The 23792-nt window shown below is 44.6% G+C and overlaps 3 protein-coding genes across 3 annotated transcripts in view; 1 reads left to right on the plus strand and 2 right to left on the minus strand.

The window, feature by feature from the left end:
• Positions 1–23792, minus strand: part of LOC123765068 (GMP reductase 2) — a 114851-nt gene that overhangs the window by 55929 nt on the left and 35130 nt on the right. The window lies entirely within an intron of this gene.
• On the plus strand, positions 2372–3379 carry LOC138369583 (uncharacterized). Its single transcript, XM_069333004.1, has one exon. The coding sequence runs from the start codon at positions 2372–2374 to the stop codon at positions 3377–3379; it is 1008 nt and encodes a 335-aa protein (XP_069189105.1).
• LOC138369584 (uncharacterized) lies at positions 15462–16505 on the minus strand. The gene is made up of 2 exons (XM_069333005.1): positions 15919–16505; positions 15462–15552 (listed from the first exon to the last, which is right to left on the minus strand). Exons 1-2 carry the CDS (start codon positions 16503–16505, stop codon positions 15462–15464), a joined length of 678 nt encoding a protein of 225 aa, XP_069189106.1.

Below are 23792 nucleotides of genomic sequence, written 5' to 3' on the forward strand. Positions count from 1 at the left end.
ATATATATATATATCATGGAAGGGATGTGAGGAGCTGGGATAGGACGGAAGGGGGGGGGGGGAGTGTGTCGAAGCATTTTGACCATCGGGGATCGAACGTCGACCTGCAAAGGATTGGAGCTGTACCGTCGACCACAAGCTATAGCAAAACAATTCTACTCTTGAGCACACATAGGTAAAGAAGCCAAGGTGATATTCTCAAGCGATGAGATAATGGAGCACTCAGCGAGAGAACACACACAAGCCACTCAGAACACACACACACAAGCCACTCAGAACACACACACACAAGCCACTCAGAACACACACACACAAGCCACTCAGAACACACACACACAAGCCACTCAGAACACACACACACAAGCCACTCAGAACACACACACACAAGCCACTCAGAACACACACACACAAGCCACTCAGAACACACACACACAAGCCACTCAGAACACACACACACAAGCCACTCAGAACACACACACACAAGCCACTCAGAACACACACACACAAGCCACTCAGAACACACACACACAAGCCACTCAGAACACACACACACAAGCCACTCAGAACACACACACACAAGCCACTCAGAACACACACACACAAGCCACTCAGAACACACACACACAAGCCACTCAGAACACACACACACAAGCCACTCAGAACACACACACACAAGCCACTCAGAACACACACACACATGCCACTCAGAACACACACACACAAGCCACTCAGAACACACACACACAAGCCACTCAGAACACACACACACAAGCCACTCAGAACACACACACACACACACACACACACACACACACACACACACACACACACACACACACACACACACACACAAGCCACTCAGAACAGCTGTTCAGATGACAGCACAAATGCTACAGTTCATTTCTTGCACTTCAGAGAAGTGAACAACGTGATCACCTCAACGCTGCACTCTAGAGCACCACGAGGCTCACAGCGGAGCACTCTGAACACCTCCAACGTGTTTGATAACACGAAGAAATAAAGTCACTTAAATGGCAGAAATTAGACGTGATGGAAGACACCTCGAAAGTCATGTTATATAATGATAACTTACCACGATAACTTACCACGATAACTGATCATCGCCGTAAGAACTGGGCCGGAAGGCCTCCCCTTCCCTCCCTCCCCCCCCTCCCTTTTTTCCCTTCCCATTAGGCAGATTCAGAGACACGGGGGGGGGGGGGGATGGAAACTCACCTTTCCAGACACCGACCATAAGAATCAAACTTCCTCTCTGTTAAATGTACAAATCCACAAGGGCCGTGACGAGGGTTCGAACCTGCGTCCGGGAGCATCCCAGACACTGTCTTAATCGACTGAACTCTATCATAAGTCTATTTTCTTGAAGCCCCCCGAAGCGTCCTTATCAACTCTTAACTCAAATTGTGGGATTTGTCTTTATTTTTTTTTATTAAGCTGTTGGGTTGGGGTCTGGGTACAATAAAGAAGATTTTTTTACCTTCTTTATTAAGAGAGAGTTATTAAGTGCGTAATTGTCAGCTGTTGCCTTTTTTTTCGCATGCAATGCGCAGTGGACGGATCGCGTTCAGTTCCCTGGACCAGGATTTATGAAGCGTTTTTTAACGCCACTAATTGCGAAACCAGTGCATCTTTCCTCAATCATGGCGACTTTGTTGGCATTTATTAAAAAGTGTATATAAGCTTCGAAGCACAATGAGGCTGTTTAGAACAATAATAACCTTGGACAGCGCCGTCATGTTGGTAGCAAAAGAACCTCTGGAGAGAAGACAGACTTCTCAAGAATCCAAGAATCCAACCCTCCCAGTTTATAGATACAAATATATACTGTGTATCACAAGTTACACATAAAAGGCTTTTCACTCGCGTACATATTCAAAATATAGATGAAATTTGAGTTAAATTTATTCAGCAATTTGCAAAAGAAAAGGCAAAAATAAGAGACTCAGTGCTTAGGTTTAGGTTAGGCGTGAATGATGGAATCTCGAGTCATAGCTTACAACATAGTGAGGTTAAGAAAAAACAAAATCTGAGTCCCCGACTAGAATGAGGTTGAGAAAAAGACAAAATCTGAGTTCCCGACTAGAATGAGGTTGAGAAAAAGACAAAATCTGAGTTCCCGATTAGAATGAGGTTGAGAAAAAGACAGAATATGAGACTCCTCAACTGTGAGACATGGTCAACACATTTTGTATGATGGACTGTTGTAGATGAAACTAAAGTTCACATCCAGTGAGTCAACTGTTGAATTCCTGACGATCAATGCCATAATATTTCGTCTTTTGACTTCTGTACACTGTGTCCGGGTAATGGCTGGTGAGTTGTGGTGTATGTTGTATTATCTTGGAGCTTTATGGTAGATAAAGCTCCAAGCTTTATGGTAGATAAAGCTCCAAGCTTTATGGTAGATAAAGCTCCAAGCATTATGGTAGATAAAGCTCCAAGCTTTATGGTAGATATAGCTGCAAGCTTTATGGTAGATAAAGCTGCAAGCTTTATGGTAGATAAAGCTCCAAGCTTTATGGTAGATAAAGCTCCAAGCTTTATGGTAGATAAAGCTCCAAGCTTTATGGTAGATATAGCTGCAAGCTTTATGGTAGATAAATCTGCAAGCTTTATGGTAGATAAAGCTCCAAGCTTTATGGTATATAAAGCTCAAAGCTTTATGGAAGATAAAGCTCCGAGCTTTATGGTAGATAAAGCTCCAAGCTTTATGGTAGATAAAGCTGCAAGCTTTATGGTAGATAAAGCTGCAAGCTTTATGGTAGATAAAGCTGCAAGCTTTATGGTAGATAAAGCTGCAAGCTTTATGGTAGATAAAGCTGCAAGCTTTATGGTAGATAAAGCTGCAAGCTTTATGGTAGATAAAGCTGCAAGCTTTATGGTAGATAAAGCTCCAAGCTTTATGGTATATAAAGCTCAAAGCTTTATGGAAGATAAAGCTCCGAGCTTTATGGTAGATAAAGCTCCAAGCTTTATGGTAGATAAAGCTGGAAGCTTTATGGTAGATAAAGCTGCAAGCTTTATGGTAGATAAAGCTCCAAGCTTTATGGTAGATAAAGCTCCAAGCTTTATGGTAAATAAAGCTCCAAGCTTTATGGTAGATAAAGCTCCAAGCTTTATGGTAGATAAAGCTGCCTGGTCCTTGCGGCTGCCAGAACCAGAAAGGCAGAAATCTGCCTTAGTTTCTGATTTTGAAGAGTATCCGTCTGTGTTTATATCTAAAATCTGTGATGGGGGCGGAACGCGCCTTCTGACGCCCGCCACAAACCCACAACACAGATGTTTACATCAGGTATTCTTACACGCTGGTCCCCAGCGACCAGTCGACCTTAGGAAACAGGCAGAACAGGTGCGATAACAGGTGTTCAAATAGCTGTTGGGAGACTAACCAATCCTATATAACACGCAGAGCAGGTGCGACAACAGGTGGTCCACAGCTGTATGGAGGGACCAACCAGCCCTGGATAATGAGGAAAGCAACGCATAGCCTTGTCATACGAGGGACTTTGTAAGACACAAGTACCACAAAGAAACTTAAAAAAAAAAAATATATATAATCTGGTCAATAGGGTTGAAATTTCAGAACTTGTGTCAAAAGACATTATCACACATTTTTTTCATTATGGATCTAAGTCTATACAAAATGTTCAGTAGAAATATCCCAGGCTAGCATTAAAGTGGGGAACAGCAACGCGGTGGGATTTGCAAGCACAGTTAGAGCAAAAATGTTAAACTGTCTTGGACTGTACTACGAAGTTGATTATACTCTGTTATATATGTATAAAACGACACAATATGAAGCGGTTTAGGTAAGAAAATGGCCACTGTATCATTTCTCTCAGAGAACCCTTGAAGGTGGGCCTCGTTCCGCTCTCTTCATCAGAAGACGCTAAGTGTTGAACTACTGTATGTTCAAATATCTTATTTTGGACTATTTCACTCATCTTAAACGCTTATAAAAATGACAGTAAATTCATCTTGATTAACGTCCTATTGCAAGACGAATTAAAATCTAACCATTGTGATATAATGTTGCACAACTCTCCTGAGGCAGACGTCCTCTGCCTCCATGGCCAGGAGCCCAACATGTTCCCCCAAAAATAATTAATATACTAGATGGGTTACACAGAGGCCCCTGGGTTCACCGGGTTTCTGTGATTTCTGTTTTCTCTCTGTCTTTTTCTGCCATTCTCTCTCTCTCTCTCTCTCTCTCTCTCTCTCTCTCTCTCTCTCTCTCTCTCTCTCTCTCTCTTGGTACCAGTCTGCAAGTCACATAGACATATTTGGGAAGCGGTGCACAAGGGAGTTTGAGTATGGAGGGCTGGCACCTGGCAGGCTTGGCACCTGGCAGGCTTGGCACCTGGCAGGCTTGGCACCTGGTAGGGCTGGCACCTGAGAGGCCTGGCACCTGGCAGGGTGGGAATATGGTCATAATGAACCCAGTGTTGATGCCATGAATATACATTTCAGGCTTTTACAGCCAATCATATTTTTTTGACATTCTAATATATCAATCTGTCTGCCAGATACGATATCTAATAAATTAGATATCTGTTCACTGGTCCTACATTTAACAGTAGAAGCCATGCCAACTTTAATACAATAATTCTGAAATACTGATCAATAACCCATTATGATCTATATGAAAATTTTATCTGCTTTATTGGCTTTGATTATTTGTCTGAGTCGTGCCATATTGTTTTGTGGCACCCACATCCATCTTTCTTAAGGTTATGCATCATAGCAGCTTAACTCCAAATTATTCATAGAGTGCTACTTGTTATTTAATGAAGATGCTGTGTAGATATTCAGTAGCACTCTCAAAATAATGCTTATTGCTTTTATTTTGTGTTTACGAGGCGGGTATAGATTTATTATATAAATAAATCTATATTATTTATTATATAAATAAATAGTTACTTGTGGTATCTTGCGAGTGTTTGAGACACTGTGATTTTGACACTGTTCTCTAGAGACCTAGAGCTGATAATGTGAAGAGCAGGTGCTCTTCAATATAAAACATGGTTTTATATTGTTTTTAACCTAACCTAACCTGTCCAGATATCTTATGTGACAGCATTACTGTCATGTGGCATTACTGTCATGTGGCATGGCTGTCATGTGGCATAAGTACGTGGGGGGGGGGTCATTGCTTCAAACCCTGATTGGACTTCAGTTGTAAGTCTCGGGAATCATAGAGGGTTCAGTGGCATCCCAGGTTGCATTGCTTTTTTTTACCATGTCGTGGCGTGGAGGTCTAGGGCGCTTAGCTTGGGAGTCCCCAAATGAGCGAGTTCGAATCCTCCTCCTAATGGCTTCTACCGATTTTCTGTATACTGAAGATGTGGCCTCTTGTCACCCCGAGCAACGTCTGGTACACCTGTTAAGTAAACCTGTTACACCTGTTAAGTAGTTAAGTAAACTCAACCTGTACATAGACAATTGTGTAGACGGTAGAGCGACGACCTCTCTTCATGCAGGCCGTTGTTCAATCCCCGATCGTCTACCAAGGGGTTGGGTACCGTTCCATTTTCCCCGTCCCATCCCAAATCTTTCTCCTGATCCCTCTCTGGTGCTATATAGCCGAACCAGCTGAACCTCAGTCCAGCTGAACCTCAGTTTCAACACGACCTCTTTGTCTTGTTATTCACCTTAATATCTTGCACAAAAATAACTTGCATAAAAATATATATCTAAATATCATATATTTTTGAGGGGGTGCGTGGAGGGGTGGGGGAGGGGGTGCGTGGAGGGGTGGGGGAGGGGGTGCGTGGAGGGGTGGGGGAGGGGGTGCGTGGAGGGGTGGGGGAGGGGGTGCGTGGAGGGGTGGGGGAGGGGGTGCGTGGAGGGATTACTGAGAACACAAAAGGTCTTAATCAGACCTCAGAGAATATCTGGCATTAGCTTTTTCACAATATACCTGCACACTTTATCATTAATAACGAGAGCCAGTAACAAACTTCTTGCACTGTAACCTCTATCATTAGTTACAATATATTATACTCTGGAGGTAAGTCACTTTGCTAACGCTTAAAATACTTTTCAATATTGGATATTATGATAACCAAAGAGTTGTTGTTTATTCAAGCTTTGCCACACCTTTAGATTTTTTGGGGTTTAATTTTTGCATTTTTGGAAGTTAATTTCTGGTCTGAGATGCATACTCGAGGAATAGTCTGATGTAGGTTATAAGTAGTGGGTGAGCGTATATGTTTTCACGTATGCGTGTTTGCTATGGCTTTAGGGACCTTCAGTGATTCCCATGTAATGAAAAAATAGTGATTTATTTGATCGTATTGAAAAGGGTTCTCCCAGGTTTATAGCCAGGATCCATTTGTGTGTGTGTGTGTGTGTGTGTGTGTGTGTGTGTGTGTGTGTGTGTGTGTGTGTGTGTGTACTCACCTATATGTGCTTGCAGGATCGAGCATTGACTCTTGGATCCCGCCTTTCTAGCTATCGGTTGTTTACAGCAATGACTCCTGTCCCATTTCCCTATCATACCTAGTTTTAAAAGTATGAATAGTATTTGCTTCCACAACCTGTTCCCCAAGTGCATTCCATTTTTCTACTACTCTCACGCTAAAAGAAAACTTCCTAACATCTCTGTGACTCATCTGAGTTTCCAGTTTCCACCCATGTCCCCTCGTTCTGTTATTATTACGTGTGAACATTTGATCTATTTCCACTTTGTCAATTCCCCTGAGTATTTTATATGTCCCTATCATATCTCCTCTCTCCCTTCTTTTCTCTAGTGTCGTAAGGTTCAGTTCCTTCAGCCGCTCTTCATATCCCATCCCTCGTAGCTCTGGGACAAGCCTCGTCGCAAACCTCTGAACCTTCTCCAGTTTCTTTATGTGTTTCTTCAGGTGGGGGCTCCATGATGGCGTGTGTGTGTGTGTGTGTGTGTGTGTGTGTGTGTGTGTGTGTGTATAAAGGTTTGTGGTCGTGGAATAGTGCGGGAATATGACCGCAGGCGTGTCTATACTCATGATCTGCCTCAATGGAGTCAACAAATGTACAACACAAGACATATAAACAATAAAATGTGTATCTCCACTTCTTGATGTACATATACCAAGAGGTATATTAGGGTGGCAGGTTTACAGGTCCTAGTGCGATCAAATCCCCCCAAAACCCTCCCTTCTCCTCCTCTCCCCCAACACACACACACACACCCCATCAGTGGGATCCACCCCACCACCCCCCAACACACACACACACACACACACACACACACACACACACACACACACACACACACACACACACACACACACACACACCAAGGGACTCCACCGAGCAATGCCAACCATGTCTATCACGGCCCCTGTCCAGGAAGAGATAAAATACGAGGATATAAACCCCAGTGTTGGCGACGGCTGCACCATGTAAACACCTGCCCCGAGCTGCTACCGGGAGACGTAACAACAGGGGCCCCTGAGAGCCACAGGGCCCTAGGGATCACTCCCCTGGCGCGCCCTCCCATGGCCCGCCTGGCCCCTGGCCGTAGGGGTCATAAAGGATGATACGTTATGGGGCTCATCATATCAATGGGAGATGACTGGATGTTGATTAATGAGGTAGTTTAGCCTGCACACTAAGCAGGACGGGTTGGCTTCTGGTCCACCCTGCTCGAATAGTAATGATGTGGAGACACTAGACAAGGGGATCCTCTTGTCTCAGGTCTGTGTACTCTGCTGCTCTTGGCTTGATCTCGTCTATGTTGCTGCTCTCTCGTTATCTTAATTTCCCTCTTATCTCGCTATCTATCTATCAATTCAACACTCGCTATTATTTTTTTCTGTATTTGCTAAAACAATTAGATTTATTTTTATCCAATTTCCATGCCTTTATTTGTTGCTTCTTTGATGCCTCTCTGTTGTGTGTATGTGTGTGTACTCACCTAATTGCGCTTGCAGAGGTTGAGCTCTGGCTCTTTGGTCCCGCCCCCCAACGGTCAATCAACTAATGTACAGGTTCCCGAGCCTACGGGGCTCTATCATATCTACACTTAAAGCTGTGTATGGAGTCAGCCTCCATGTTTATATGTGTGTGTGTGTGTGTGTGTGTGTGTGTGTGTGTGTGTGTGTGTGTGTGTGTGTGTGTGTGTGTCTGTGTGTGTGTGTCTGTGTGTCTGTGTGTCTGTGTGTGTGTGTGTGTGTGTGTGTGTGTGTGTGTGTGTGTGTGTGTGTGTGTGTGTGTGCCTGCACACTATAGTCTGGTAAATTTTTTAAGAGTTGAGAAGAGTACTGGAGTCTTGGAGGGTTGCTAATGTGGTGCCGATTTTGAAGGGAGACATAATTTGTGTCGAACTATCGTCCGATTAGATTTTCCTCTCCTGTAGCAACACTGCTTGAAATAATAATTGCAAAACGCGTTCTTTTACACCTTGAAAAACATTGAATAATTAATTATTCAAAACAGAGTTATATAAAAGTATGCTCGAATTTAACAAATTAACCCTAATTTTTTTTATGTCAAGCAAATTTCAAACAGTTGATAGTAGGAAGGATTGCGATATTATAACGACTTTAGCAAAGTGTTAAATACTGGGCCTCACGAGTGATTACAGAGTATGGTCGGTAAGGGAGCCGGTCGGCCGAGCGGACAGCACGCTGGACTTGTGATCCTGTGGTCCTGGGTTCGATCCCAGGCGCCGGCGAGAAACAATGGGCAGAGTTTCTTTCACCCTATGCCTCTGTTACCTAGCAGTAAAATAGGTACCTGGGTGTTAGTCAGCTGTCACGGGCTGCTTCCTGGGGGTAGAGGCCTGGTCGAGGACCGGGCCGCGGGGACACTAAAAGCCCCGAAATCATCTCAAGATAACCTCAAGATGGTTATTTCTAAAGAAACAGAGTTAACATAGAGGTAAGTCAGAGTGGGAACTTATGTAAGTTGTTCGGGGCCCTATCCTGGGACCTCTGTTGCATACCATATGTATAAACAAATTATATACTGTTCAAAACAACAACATTTGCAAGTCTGCAGACGATACACAAATAGAGTTGGAAATTAGTTGAGAAGAAAACTGAAAATCGCTATAAGAGCTAAGGTAAGTGTTGTAAATAATCGAAATATTGGCAGGAGTAGGAGTAATTTTCTGTGATTCGAAGTCTGTTTATCAAGCACATAAAAACTTCTCATTCACGCTAACTAACATGAGCCTCATAATAGCAGTTATAAATGACCAGCTGGCTGCACAGAATAAAGGATCAGAACCTTTTAGACACCCAAACCTCAAGTCTGAAAATTAATCAATTGGCGACGTTTCGGTCCATCCTGGACCGTTACACGACTTGATAATGGTCCAGGGGATGACCGAAACTTCATTTACATTTATTTTCAGATTTGTTGAGCTTCTAATTTTGAGCCACGTTATTGCGACTTTCTGTCTGTGTTCGAATCTTTTGAACCGAGACCACCTCACACAAATCTAACTAATTAGGATAGGACCACAGGTTTACGCGTCCAGTGTTCTGTCCGCTCAGCCGCCGGCCATATCTAAACAAAGACGAAATTAAAGTAGATCTGTGTCCTCATCTTTGCTGTTAAGATTGCATTGCTCCAAACGTTCAGTTCTAATTGGGGAGAAATCAAAGACATCCAACAGCCGCAAAATTTCCATTGTAAGAAAGTTGTGACCTGTTCAGATCCGATACCTATGTTTATGGGCAGCACAAAACGTCGACCAGACTGAGCGACACAGTGGTTGCCAGGATCAGGTTGGGTTACCGTTACCTGTGGCAGGTGGCTCCAGGTGACGGATCTCCCAATCCTGAGCACTCCAGGTGCAAACTCTGTGAGCAGGAACTGGGACATGATCTCGCGCACGCACACACACACACACACCTCACCCACAAATCTGACACCATCTCTACACTGCTTCCCGGGGCCCAGGAACTCTGAATATCGCTCATTATAATATTATAATTATATCCAAATTCATCACGCGCCGTGGCTTTATCTCACTAATTAAAATTCCGTTGATTCGGGATCACTTCCAACAGATTAGGTCTAAACCAAATACCAACTCTCCATTTTTGCTAATCCCACTGATTACACATATCAATTATGTCCTCATATTTGTGATGGCAGAAGCGGTGAAAATATTTGCTGGGTCACTTGACCTGCAGACGAGGACGCTAATTATTGTAGTCAAGGGTCTCTGGTGAGAGTTATACATATATTGATTTAAACGTTTGTATTAGCAGCGAGAAGGCACGGGATGCCGACTCATAATTGAGCTCCACACTTCAGTAAATGAAAACCAGCTTCTTGTATTTAATTGTATTAGTTACAATACATTTACATGAGCGGGAACGAATGAAGATGTATTGAAATTCTCCTCTTTCATAGATATCTGGAATCTGCCTTATGCGGTGCTGTTGTACAGTGGTCTCTCACGTAGCTCGTTTTCTAATTGTTAAAACTGTGTACATCGTTAGGTGTGACTAAATAAAAAAATATAAATAAATAATAGATGGCGGTTGATTTGAGAACCGTCGTACTTGTTGATTAGGGTCTTACATGAACTAATAACGACCCACTGGTCTAGTTGTCTGCTTGTCTGCTTCCTCTAGCTGCCTGCTTGTCTGCTTCCTCTAGCTGCCTGCTTGTCTGCTTCAAAATATTAATAGCATAATACATGGACCCTGTTTTATACAACAATCTATATTTCGTACAATCGCTGGGGGGAATTATAATTTTTAGAGGGTAGACTGTCCTTTTTAACCCCAGCATCAGGCTATGCGCATCCAAGTCGCAACCGCTTCCAACGACGCATTATAGTTTTACGTATAGTGAGTCCTGAGGTAGGTTAGGTTAGGTGTTTATATCTAGTGGTAATTATTTGCAATGAGGGTTCGCGGGTGAAGCATTAAGAAAGATGTTTTTCCAGCACAGGAAATGAGCGTAGTGGTGGAAGGAAAGTTTGAACGAATGAATCTTTTAGGCACGCATGGTTTAGGCTTTTGTATGTATGTGAGGGGCGCTTATGTATGTGTATTTGTATATATGTGTGTTTGTTGGTCTTAAGTGTGTGTGTGTGTACTCACCTAGTTGTATTCACCTAGTTGTGCTTGCGGGGGTTGAGATCTGGCTCTTTGGTCCCGCCTCTCAACCGTCAATCAACAGGTATAATACAGGTTCCCGAGCCTATTGGGCTCTATTGGTGTGTGTGTGTGTGTGTGTGTGTGTGTGTGTGTGTGTGTGTGTGTGTGTGTGTGTGTGTGTGTGTGTGTGTGTGTCTGTGTGTGTGCAAGTGCGCGCATGCCTGCCTGTTTCTGTACATACTCAGCCCTGAAGGAGAGTCCCGGAGTACCTGTATAAACACCATGGATTAACTCCCATGACTCCGTAATTGAACCTATCAATTAAATCTAATCCACCGCTTATCCCTGACCTAAGCTAAGTACCTTCCCGCCATAGCTCAGCGCAATGATAGTAAGCGCTAATGTACCTTGATGCCTCACCAACCCGCACTAACTTCCTCTGTGTAGATTATTCTGTTCCGTGGAGCGTGTCCTCCCTCAGGGGGGGCTGACGGCTGAGTGGACAGCGCTCGGGATTCGTAGTTCTAAGGTTCCGGGTTCTATCCCGGCGGAGGCGGAAACAAATGGGCAGAGTTTCCTTCATTCTGAAGATCCCTTGTTTACCTAGCAGTAAATAGGTACCTGGGAGTTAGACAGCTGCTACGGGCTGCTTCCTGGGGGATGTGTAACAAAAAGGAGGTCTGATCGAGGACCGGGCCGCGGGGACGCTAAGCATCGAAATCATCTTAAGATAACCTCTTGAAGATCTATTCCACTGGCACTGGCACTGGCGCCAAGAATATACAGTAACGCAAAAACTATTTGATTAACCAGTTACAGCCCCGCTCCTGTGCCAGGTAAGTCCACTATGGGCTCACCATAGCCAGTGCTACTTGAAACTTTTTGTTCCGAGTTGCTGAATCTAACACAACAACAACAACAACACTTCTTTTGCAGCAAGCAACAATACTGCTTGTGAGAACGTATCCTAAGAACCTTCTCTTGTCCCTGTCCTCGATGAAGAAGATATTTCTCCTGTCCTGTCCTCAACGCACAAGGGCGGGATTATGTCGTGTAATAATTGATAACTCAAGATACGTATGCTCGCTTTTGGGGGTCCTATGACGGCTGACTTGGGTCGGGTCCCACAAGCCCAAACGTCACAAGGCAGGGGGTCCCACAAGCCCAAACGTCACAAGGCAGGGGGTCCCACAAGCCCAAACGTCACAAGGTAGGGGGTCCCACAAGCCCAAACGTCACAAGGTAGGGGGTCCCACAAGCCCAAACAAACGTCACAAGGTAGGGGTCCCACAAGCCCAAACAAACGTCACAAGGTAGGGGTCCCACAAGCCCAAACAAACGTCACAAGGTAGGGGTCCCACAAGCCCAAACAAACGTCACAAGGTAGGGGTCCCACAAGCCCAAACAAACGTCACAAGGTAGGGGTCCCACAAGCCCAAACGTCACAAGGTAGGGGGTCCCACAAGCCCGAACGCTCCCCGAGCGTGTGTGGGTACAGTTCCTCAAGTGCGTACGCGCATAACGAGGCGTGCCCCGGCGTGCAACAATACACCCAGGTACTCTCTAGTGTATCTGTGTCATCGGACCGGGATGTGCCACCAGATACGCCAGGCTTCAAGCTCTCCTTCCGGGCAAGGATCAACATGTCAACCCTCCACCACCACCACCAGCCGCACCGCAGTCTCTCTCTAAACACAATGGAAACACAAAATGCTTACAGATTTTTTATTTTTTTGCAGGGATATTCCTGCGCGGGCCCTAAGCCTCTGGCTGGCCCACTAAGTGTTGCTTGTTTCTGTTTTACTTGGGCGGAGTATGAGTATTTATGACTCGTATGGTCGCTTCAGTACGATTTTGCCATATGTGTTTAACAACTTCTGCTCTGTTGAATCTAAGTTGAAGTCTTAATGGGTTTGTAACTGTGCACTGTGTTAGATAATGTCCCAGTGGTCTGTCGTTACAGGAGATGTAAGGAAATACCAGTCGCCAGCACGGAGGGGCGGTCAACAAGTGGAAGGCAGCGAAAGAGAAGGTTGTGGAAGCCACCTCCATCCATAACTCAAAGGCCAGATTCGACAAACAATTCGAGCGTCAGAATACGTATATTAAAAAGCAGCAGGTACAACTAGGTCAGTAGGCGGAGTATGAAGAGCTAAACTTCGCTTCCCCATAGCCACTGATAGGTAAGCAGAGATAGGTAGGCAGAGATAGGTAGGCAGAGATAGGTAGGCAGAATTGTTAAATCCAACGCTACAAGAGCACCTATCCTGACTTACCGACTGGTTGCTTCGAAGGCACAACTTGATACCTTTGGTAATCCATAGGTGAACCATACAGGTGGTGAGGGATAGCACTGTGGTGCACCGAGCCTCTTAATTATTTGTGATAAAGGTAGATATATGAGTGTACTTGCGTTACTCCGTCAAGAGTGAGAGTGTACTTGCGTTACTCTGTCAAGAGTGAGAGTGTACCTGGGATATTCCGTCAAGAGTGAGAGTGTACCTGGGATACTCCGTCAAGAGTGAGAGTGTACCTGGGATACTCCGTCAAGAGTGAGTGTGTACCTGGGTTACTCCGTCAAGAGTGAGTGTGTACCTGTGTTACTCTGTCAAGAGTGAGAGTATACCTGGATTACTCCGTCAAGAGTGAGTGTACCTGTGTTACTCTGTCAAGAGTGAGAGTGTACCTGGATTACTCCGTCAAGAGGATACCTGTATTTACTATTTGTTCCTGCTGGATCGAGCCGCTAGCTCTTGGACCCCGCCTTTCTAACAGTGTCTAATGTACTAACTACCAACCTTTGTTCCTCATTCATATTTACTACATATATTTCACACACACACACACACACATCCCCAGGAAGCAGCCCGTAACAGCACTAACTCCCAGGTGTACCTATTTACTGCTAGGTGAACAGACGCATTAGGGAAGAGAAACCCTGCCTATTTGATTCTGCCTGAGGGAGGAATCGATCTCGGGGCCTTATGACTACAACCCCGGAGCGCTGTCCACTCGCGACCTCTGTGTGATGGTGAAGATTAAGCCACCCAAGAGGTGGCACGGGCATGAATAGCCCGTATGTGATGGTGAATGATGTGATGGTGTGATACACCCACTGCACCACACGCACAGTAGCACCAGCCTACTGTGCGTGCTTAGGAATTGTGGTTCAAAACACTGTGAAGGTGTGAGTGGCGAGGGAGGTTAGGTGCTCTATTGAAGCCCCATTCCAGGTTCCCAAGGCCTGGCGCACGGCTGTGTGGTGGTGGTGGGAGCCAAGTCGTGTACAGTGTGGGTAATATCTTTTATTGAAGTATGATCTGTTTGTTGTTATTGTTGGGGGGGGCCCTGGTGGGGGGGGGGAGGGGCTGGCGGGGGTGTGGGGCTTGGAGGGAGTGTGGGGAAGGCAACCCCACCACCTTCACGCAGACAATTGTTAATGGCGTATAATGAAACACTGTGACTGGGTCTTACCAAACTCCGGCTCCGATAACTCTGGCTTCCACGCAAGATTTACACCCCCAGTGCCCCCCCCCCACCCTCTCCCATACCCGCTCTTGCAATAGGGAAGACTCACTCCCTCAAACCCACACACACACACACACCTGCTGATCTCGCCTTCACATGTGGCTCCAGACTCTCAAAAGCCAGGTGTCGCCCAGGACACAGATGCCGCGTCATTTGAAACACCTTTGATGACGTCAATTCGCATTATCAACCATTTCCACACGTAATCAATATTGTCCGCCGCCGTGACCAAACTCCACCGTAAATATGGCCAGGAACAATGGTGGGGGAGTGCCTGGAGCCTCCACGGTGTCCAGGGCGGCAGGCAATTTCCAGCACGCTCCTCCAGGGCCCGAGGACGAAAAAGGGGCCATCCGGAGAACGCAAATCGGCCGTAATAGCGACGGAGGCGGTGGTGTAGGCGTCAACCATCCACACGCAGGGGGCGCCTCAGGGCTCCTGTGACTGACAGCCAGCCCGATATCCCGTCAGTTCCAGCGTCTCGACGACTCTCAGACTCTTAATTCTCGCGGTTACTTGACACGGGACCCGTCGCACGGTCGGTACGTTACCATGGGGAAGTGGATGACCCACGTGGATTGGGACCTCTCTCTCGTCTGATTGGGACCTCTCTCTCGTCTGATTGGGACCTCCCTCTCGCCTGGATTGGGACCTCCTCCCCCTCATCTGATTGGGACCTCCCTCTCGTCTGGATTGGGACCTCCCTCTCGTCTAGATTGGGGCCCCCCTCGTCTGGATTGGGACCCTTGAGGTGTGACGTCATCATCACGGAAGTCCCTCGAAGTGTGACGTCATCATCACGGAAGTCCCTCGAAGTGTGACGTCATCATCACGGAAGTCCCTCGAAGTGTGACGTCATCATCACGGAAGTCCCTCGAAGTGTGACGTCATCATCACGGAAGTCCCTCGAAGTGTGACGTCATCATCACGGAAGTGTCCGAACTTCAAGAATCTGAATACAATGAATCAGAAACTATAAAAATAAAAATAACAGTTAAAAAGATTCAAGTTTGTCGCTCTTCACTCTACGTAAACGACAAAAAACAAAACTTCAAATTTGGATAAAAATATTTGGATAAAAATATACTAAAGTTCGAGAATAAACTTATGGTACAATTGAACGCGTTCAGGAACTGGCTGCTCTTCGTGAACGCGTTCAGGAACTGGCTGCTCTTCGTGAACGCGTTCAATTGCATTGATCTATATTGTATTGTTCATTCCGGTGGTTGGTGCTGTTGAACATGTTCAAAGCAGCCAGTTTTGACTCCAGTACATATATTATGAAACAGGTGTCCGAAGCACACACTTATCTTAGTACCGTACATCCATATTGCAACCCATATTATGACCCATTTTGCAACCCATACTATGACCCATTTTGCAACCCATATTATGACCCATTTTGCAACCCATATTATGACCCATTTTGCAACCCATATTATGACCCATTTTGCAACCCATATTATGACCCATTTTGCAACCCATATTATGACCCATTTTGCAACCCATATTATGACCCATTTTGCAACCCATATTATGACCCATTTTGCAACCCATATTATGACCCATTTTGCAACCCATATTATGACCCATTTTGCAACCCATATTATGACCCATTTTGCAACCCATATTATGACCCATTTTGCAACCCATATTATGACCCATTTTGCAACCCATATTATGACCCATTTTGCAACCCATATTATGACCCATTTTGCAACCCATATTATGACCCATTTTGCAACCCATATTATGACCCATTTTGCAACCCATATTATGACCCATTTTGCAACCCATATTATGACCCATTTTGCAACCCATATTATGACCCATTTTGCAACCCATATTATGACCCATTTTGCAACCCATATTATGACCCATTTTGCAACCCATATTATGACCCATTTTGCAACCCATATTATAACACAACGATAGCAATTTTGCATACGCAATAACATTAACAATATAACTACCATCGCTACGATAGCCGGTTCGCTAAATTAAATCGTCTCACACTTGCAAGTGTCGTGCGGTTACAGCCATCACGTGACCCATTCAGCCACGGAGAGGTTGTCATTTCTAATTTGTTTCTGACAGCTCTAAGGTAATTGTGGGTGATAATTCGGCCATGACTGTCAGCTACCATGCACGCCTGGCAACGGAGACGTGACCGTGGCAACGGAGACGTGACTATGGCAACAGAGACGTGACCGTGGCAACGGAGACATGACCGTGGCAACGGTGATATGACCGTGGCAACAGAGACGTGACCGTGGCAACGGTGATATGACCGTGGCAACGGAGACGTGACCGTGGCAACGGTGACGTGACCGTGGCAACGGAGACATGACCGTGGCAACGGTGATATGACCGTCGCAACGGTGACATGACTGTGGCAACGGAGACGTGACCGTGGCAACGGAGACGTGACCGTGGCAACGGAGACATGACTGTGGCAACGGAGACGTGACCGTGGCAACAGAGACATGACCGTGGCAACGTTATCCTTCCTGCCACCCACACCACCCACTCGCGACAAACACCCAATCATTATACTCATTATACTTGCCGTACTCATTATACGGGTCGTACTCATTATACGGGTCGTACTCATTATACGGGTCGTACTCATTATAACGGCCGTACTCATTATACTGGCCGTACTCATTATACTGGCCGTACTCATTATACGAGCCGTACTCATACCGGCCGTACTCATTATACCGGCCGTACCTTCCTCTACCTGGTTGTTGTTGTTGTTAAAGATTCGCTACCTGGAACAAAAAGTTCCAAGTAGCACGGGCTATGGTGAGCCCGCTCCACCTGGAATTATTGTCACACAAGTATACGATCTATACACAGTAATAACACTCCATATTATTACTCCCTAGAGTAACACGATTACAAAAGTACAATTAACTACTTTATGAAACATTGTGTTGATGATAAGAGTTAGTGAGGGTCGATTACAGCACTGTTAGCCCAGTTAGACTGTTAGCTGTTGACTGAAGACTGTTAACTGTTAACTGTTGACTCTGACTCACGTCAGTGTTTGAACCTATTGGGCTTGACAGGCAGGGCAGGGGGGGGATTTGAACCTATTAAACTTGACAGGTTAGGGCTTGACCCCTGCTGAGCCTGACAAGCTAGAATCTACTGAACTTGTCAGTTAGGGGTTTGAACCTATTAGGGTTGTCCGATCAGGATTTGAACCTAATGAGCTTGACATGCAGGGGGTTTAAGCCTAATGGGCTTGAAAAGTTAGGGGGTTTAAGGGTACTGAGTTTGACAGATGACGTTTAGAATCCACCGAGCTTTGGCAGGCATGGGATTGATCCTGCTGGGCTCAGCACGCAGGGGGTTGATCCTGCTGGGCTCGACAGGCAGGGGATTGAAACCTACTGAGCTCAACACGCAGGGGGTTGATCCTGATGGGCTCGACAGGCAGGGGGTTGATCCTGCTGGGCTCAACAGGCAGGGGGTTGATCCTGCTGGGCTCGACAGGCAGGGGGTTGATCCTGATGGGCTCGACAGGCAGGGGGTTGATCCTGCTGGGCTCAACAGGCAGGGGGTTGATCCTGCTGGGCTCAACAGGCAGGGGGTTAAAACCTACTGAGCTCGACACGCTTAGGGTTGAAACCTACTGAGCTCGACACGCAGGGGGTTGAAACCTACTGAGCTCGACACACTTAGGATTGAAACCTACTGAGCTCGACACGCAGGGGGTTGAAACTTACTGAGCTCGACACGCAGGGGGTTGAAACCTACTGAGGTCGACACGCAGGGGGTTGAAACCTACTGAGGTCGACACGCAAGGGGTTGAAACCTACTGAGCTCGACACGCAGGGGATTGAAACCTACTGAGCTCAACACGCAGGGGGTTGAAACTTACTGAGCTCAACACGCAGGGGGTTGAAACCTACTGAGCTCAACACGCAGGGGGTTGAAACCTACTGAGCTCGACACACAGGGGATTGAAACCTACTGAGCTCAACACAGGGTTGAAATCTACTGAGCTCAACACAGGGTTGAAACCTACTGAGCTCAACACAGGGTTGAAACCTACTGAGCTCAACACAGGGTTGAAACCTACTGAGCTCAACACAGGGTTGAAACCTACTGAGCTCAACACACTTAGGGTTGAAACCTACTGAGCTCAACACACTTAGGGTTGAAACCTACTGAGCTCAACACACTTAGGGTTGAAACCTACTGAGCTCAACACGCAGGGGGTTGAAACCTACTGAGCTCAACACACTTAGGGTTGAAACCTACTGAGCTCAACACACTTAGGGTTGAAACCTACTGAGCTCAACACACTTAGGGTTGAAACCTACTGAGCTCAACACGCAGGGGGTTGAAACCTACTGAGCTCAACACGCAGGGGGTTGAAACCTACTGAGCTCAACACACTTGGGGTTGAAACCATTAGCTCGAAACGCTAAGGCTTAATCGTTTGCTTGAACTTTCAAGAGAAACTCATTAAAACTGAGGGAAATTGAAGAATTAATCATAGTGCGATGGAAGCCGGTCTTACTCAGGGGGGTCGTTTGTACTAGTAATTGAATATTTATGTCTGGAGAGAGCCAGTCTACAGCTAACGACTTAAATATTCAAATGACTCTACGCCTGTTTATACAGCGTACTCGGGTTAACGACCACATACTAATACCCGAGTAATTGTTTGTATTAATTACACGCTTTCAAATGTTAAATAACAATTAGTTTCATCGAAACCTAAGGTATTAAAAGTGGCAGCAAAGAAGAGATAGTGTAAGGTGATAACTTTGTGATAGTGTAATGAGGATAACAGCCTTGATAACATGAGGATAACAGCCTTGATAACATGAGGATATAAGGAACTGCAGAAGGGCTATTGGACCATACGAGGCTGATCCTCTATTAATGCCAACCCGAACTCATTCATATATATACACTACACTACACACAGAAATCACAATAGCGTGATGCATCAAATGAACAAATCCACAAGGGCCGTGACGGGGGTTCGAACCTACGTCTGAGAGCATCCCAGACTCTGCCTTAATCGACTGAGCTACGACATGGTAAAAAGAATTGTAACCGGGACAACCAATCATTCATATATATGTCCAAATCTACGCTAGAAGCAGTTCAGCGATCCCTTGTTACCTAGTAATTTGTTCTATTATTACCTTGTTCCCAAACCAGTATTTTTCACGTCTTTCCTCGATCCTAAATGATCCAATTCATGTCCATTGTTTCGTGAGGATATATTTGAGACGTTATTAATAATAATCTTTGTTGTACTTTGTTGGAAACACCTCAAGGTACCCTTTCAAAGATGTATACACTTCAGTCATATCAACCTTTACTCTCCGCCATTCTGGAGAGTGTAGAGTTTTTATTATTATTATTATTATTATTTTCTACCACAGACGTGGCCACACATTTACAATGCTATCCAGCATATATACATTTTCTTGTGTCCTCCATGGACAGGGTGAGAGAGTGTTGAGTACGCGTTTTAAATCTACATTCATAATAAAAGGCTTACAACTCCTGGGGGGATTAACTTCGTCATTCTTCTCTGCACGCATTCTTGCGAATTTAAATACTTTAGTATGGTAAGCAAGACAGACATGAACGCAATGGGGGCAAGAGAAAGCTGAACAACAACATTAGATGACCTGTTGCTTGCACTTCTGTAAATAAATCACAGATTTATTTATGCATTGATATTTTGCCTTAAGCTCCGTAATTTACTATTAGTAACAGGGGCATCAGGAGTGAAAGGAACTCTGCTCATCTGTTTCCACCATAGCCGGGAATCGAACCCCGGACCACAGGTTTACGTATCCAGCGTGCTGTACGTTCAGCCACCAGTGCCCTCTTGCACTCACACACCCTGTACTCACCTATTTGTGCCTACAGGATCGAGCATTGACTCTTGGATCCCGCCTTTCTAGCCATCGGTTGTTTACAGCAATGTTGAACAGACCACACACTAGAAGGTGAAAGGACGACGACGTTATGGTCCGTCCTGGGCCATTCTCAAGTCGATTGTGAGAACCATTCTCACAATTGACCTGAGAATGGTCCAGGACGGACCGAAACGTCGTCGTCCCTTCACCTTCTAGTGTGTGGTCTGGTCAACATACTTTAGCCACGTTATTGTGACTCCTCGCCTGCTTTACAGCAATAACTCCTCCCTACACTAACCCTAAACTCCCAGATCTTTCCGGCATTCGTACTTGGCAACGTCAACACTGTCCAGCTGACATCTGCCAACTATTACTATTATTACCTAAACTCAGAACCCGACATTTTCAGCATTAAATCACATCTGCCAATCTTTCGTGTAGTTTAAAAGCTTATCTATCTAGTCTTTAATTTATTGTTTATGTATTTATTTTCCGCCCGATTTTATATCATCTTGCTGTTTAAACCCAGCTGTACTCATCCACAGACTTCAATAAACAAAAGCAATAATCTCAGCCTTACATAAAGGAAATCCATCCTGACCATACATCCTGAGGAGCCGGTCGGCCAAGGGGACAGCACGCTAGACTTGTGATCCTGTGGTCCTGGGTTCGATCACAGGCGCCGGCGAGAAACAATGGGCAGAGTTTCTTTCACCCTATGCCCCTGTTACCTAGCAGTAAAATAGGTACCTGGGTGTTAGTCAGCTGTCACGAGCTGCTTCCTGGGGGTGGAGGCCTGGTCGAGGACCGGGCCGCGGGGACACTAAAAAGCCCCGAAATCATCTCAAGATAACCTCAAGATAGATACATACGAGTCTTTCCATAAAAGTGTTCCTAGTTATCAATGGAGGACAGTTCAATGGTTTTTTTAATATTTCTGGAGTAGGCAATTGACTCGTCATTATCCTAGAGAGCCATTCATCTCCACCTCAACTTCTTGGAAGAGTGCCACCTATGACCGGGTCCCTTATCTTCCTCCTAACTAATCCAGCAGCTGCCTTAAACCTCTCTTAAGACTGCGTCGTTCTTAACCCTTCCAACCTTATACTGGTACAGTCTGAAGAACAACTTTGTTCTGGTACAGCCAGAAGAACAACCTCGTGTACCAATGCTGATTATATTTCCCCGCGTTCATACTACATTTATCATGGTTAATGTTAAATTATCAACTTTACTACCATCTTCGAAGAGCATACAGGTATCCCTGTAGCCTAGACGCCCAGAGTCATCGTCCCTCACGGGGCTTCTCGCCGGTATTACGTCGGCCGCACTCATGGATGTGAATTTAGGGTCGTATATCCTTTATCATGATTTTGATGAATATCCGGAACTTAGTGAGACCTGATACCGTTCCCTACAGCACCACGCACGTGCGTGTGTGCGTGTGTGTGTGTGTGTGTGTGTGTGTGTGTGTGTGTGTGTGTGTGTGTGTGTGTGTGATAATGCAGTTTGGTCGTGTGATGTTATTCTCAGAATCAGCCAAGAGTTAGGACATATTTGATTTCGTTTAGGATGTAATTTATTATAAAAATGTACACGATATATTTATATGTACAAATATATATATATATATATATATATATATATATATATATATATATATATATATATATATATATATATATATAAAATAGTAATCTAGTAGAAATTCCTGTAGCAGTATTACCAGTAGTAGTAGTAGAGTGTAACTTATTATAATAATACCGTTTTGTGTGCCGTAGTTCCTATAGAACGAGCAACACTAGTAGCAGCAAAAGCAGTAGTGATAACAAAATATCATCAGGTGCTCGGGCGCAGCAGCTCGAACAGAGGCACCAGAGGCAACAGAGGCACCAGAGGGAGCTGTGCCAAGAGCAACAACGGTCCCAGAAGCAAAAACAAACAGCAGGAAATATACAACAAAATCTTAGCAACAGCGCTGTATAACTACAGTATGTTATACAGACTATGGCATGGCAAGCACCATGCCATAGTCTGATGCAGCCCTCAAATCCTCCTTAATGATGCCAAAGCCATTCGCGCCAACACTAACACACACATTAAAAACCTCTCAGATAGTTACGCCGTAAATCATTTATTTAACCTTTCAGCAATGCTTTCTTGTGTTTTCTTTTTAACCCACTTTTATAAACTCACTTATTATAAACCTACTTATTATAAACCCACTTATTATAAACCCACTTATTATAAACCCACTTATTAAAATACCAGTTATTATAAACTCACTTATTATAAACCCTCTTATTATAAACCCACTTATTAAAATACCACTTATAATAAACCCACTTATTATAAACCTACTTATTATAGGCCCACTTATTATAAACCCACTTATTAAAATACCAGTTATTATAAACTCACTTATTATAAACCCTCTTATTATAAACCCACTTATTAAAATACCAGTTATTATAAACTCACTTATTATAAACCCTCTTATTATAAACCCACTTATTAAAATACCACTTATAATAAACCCACTTATTATAAACCTACTTATTATAAGCCCACTTATTATAAACCCACTTATTAAAATACCAGTTATTATAAACTCACTTATTATAAACCCTCTTATTATAAACCCACTTATTAAAATACCAGTTATTATAAACCCACTTATTATAAACCCACTTATTATAAACCCTCTTATTATAAACCCACTTATTAAAATAGCACTTATAATAAACCCACTTATTATAAACCCACATAGATCTGTTCGTATTTACAAAGTTGTGGTCTCTAAAAAAAAACATTTAGAGACCAGATTTCATAAAGTTACATCCCGATCTCGTAACTTTGATATCATATCGAGGATATCCTCAAGAACCCGAGTGTGGATAACGTATTTACAAAGCTCCCGGTGTACCTCATACCAGCAAGGTCGGAATTAAGGCTCTACTGACAGGACATTCATTACTGTGTGAGCTCGTGACCCAGTTCTTGCTCACAGAGTTTACAAGTGAAGTACTCAGGACTGGGGGGATTCGACAGCTAATCTGTATACAAATATTATTTCCATAAAACCTACAGACTGTTACAGTGCGTCTCGTTGACAATTTGACCGAGCCATCGGTGTCAACAAGATGGTCGCGAGACACTTACGTTTTTGAAAGAGGAAAGAACTGTGCTTTTAAGAAGAGCAGGACTCTCACGATGGTGCCAGCGATTGGTCACCATGTTGGCGACAGTGCCAGCGATTGGTGACCATGTTGGCGACAGTGCCAGCGAT

Source organism: Procambarus clarkii, chromosome 29 (assembly GCF_040958095.1).
Source record: "Procambarus clarkii isolate CNS0578487 chromosome 29, FALCON_Pclarkii_2.0, whole genome shotgun sequence".
Classification (NCBI taxonomy): domain Eukaryota; kingdom Metazoa; phylum Arthropoda; class Malacostraca; order Decapoda; family Cambaridae; genus Procambarus; species Procambarus clarkii.

What these genes read in the sequence shown, in the direction of transcription:
- LOC138369583 (XM_069333004.1), top strand. Translation starts at nt 2,372, where the DNA reads ATGGTAGATAAAGCTCCAAGCTTTATGGTAGATAAAGCTCCAAGCTTT.
- LOC138369584 (XM_069333005.1), bottom strand. Translation starts at nt 16,505, where the DNA reads ATGGGTCATAATATGGGTTGCAAAATGGGTCATAATATGGGTTGCAAA. An exon ending in GGTTGCAATATGGATGTACG is followed by an intron (nt 15,553 to 15,918) that starts GTACTAAGATAA and finishes CATTGTATTCAG; the next exon opens with ATTCTTGAAGTTCGGACACT.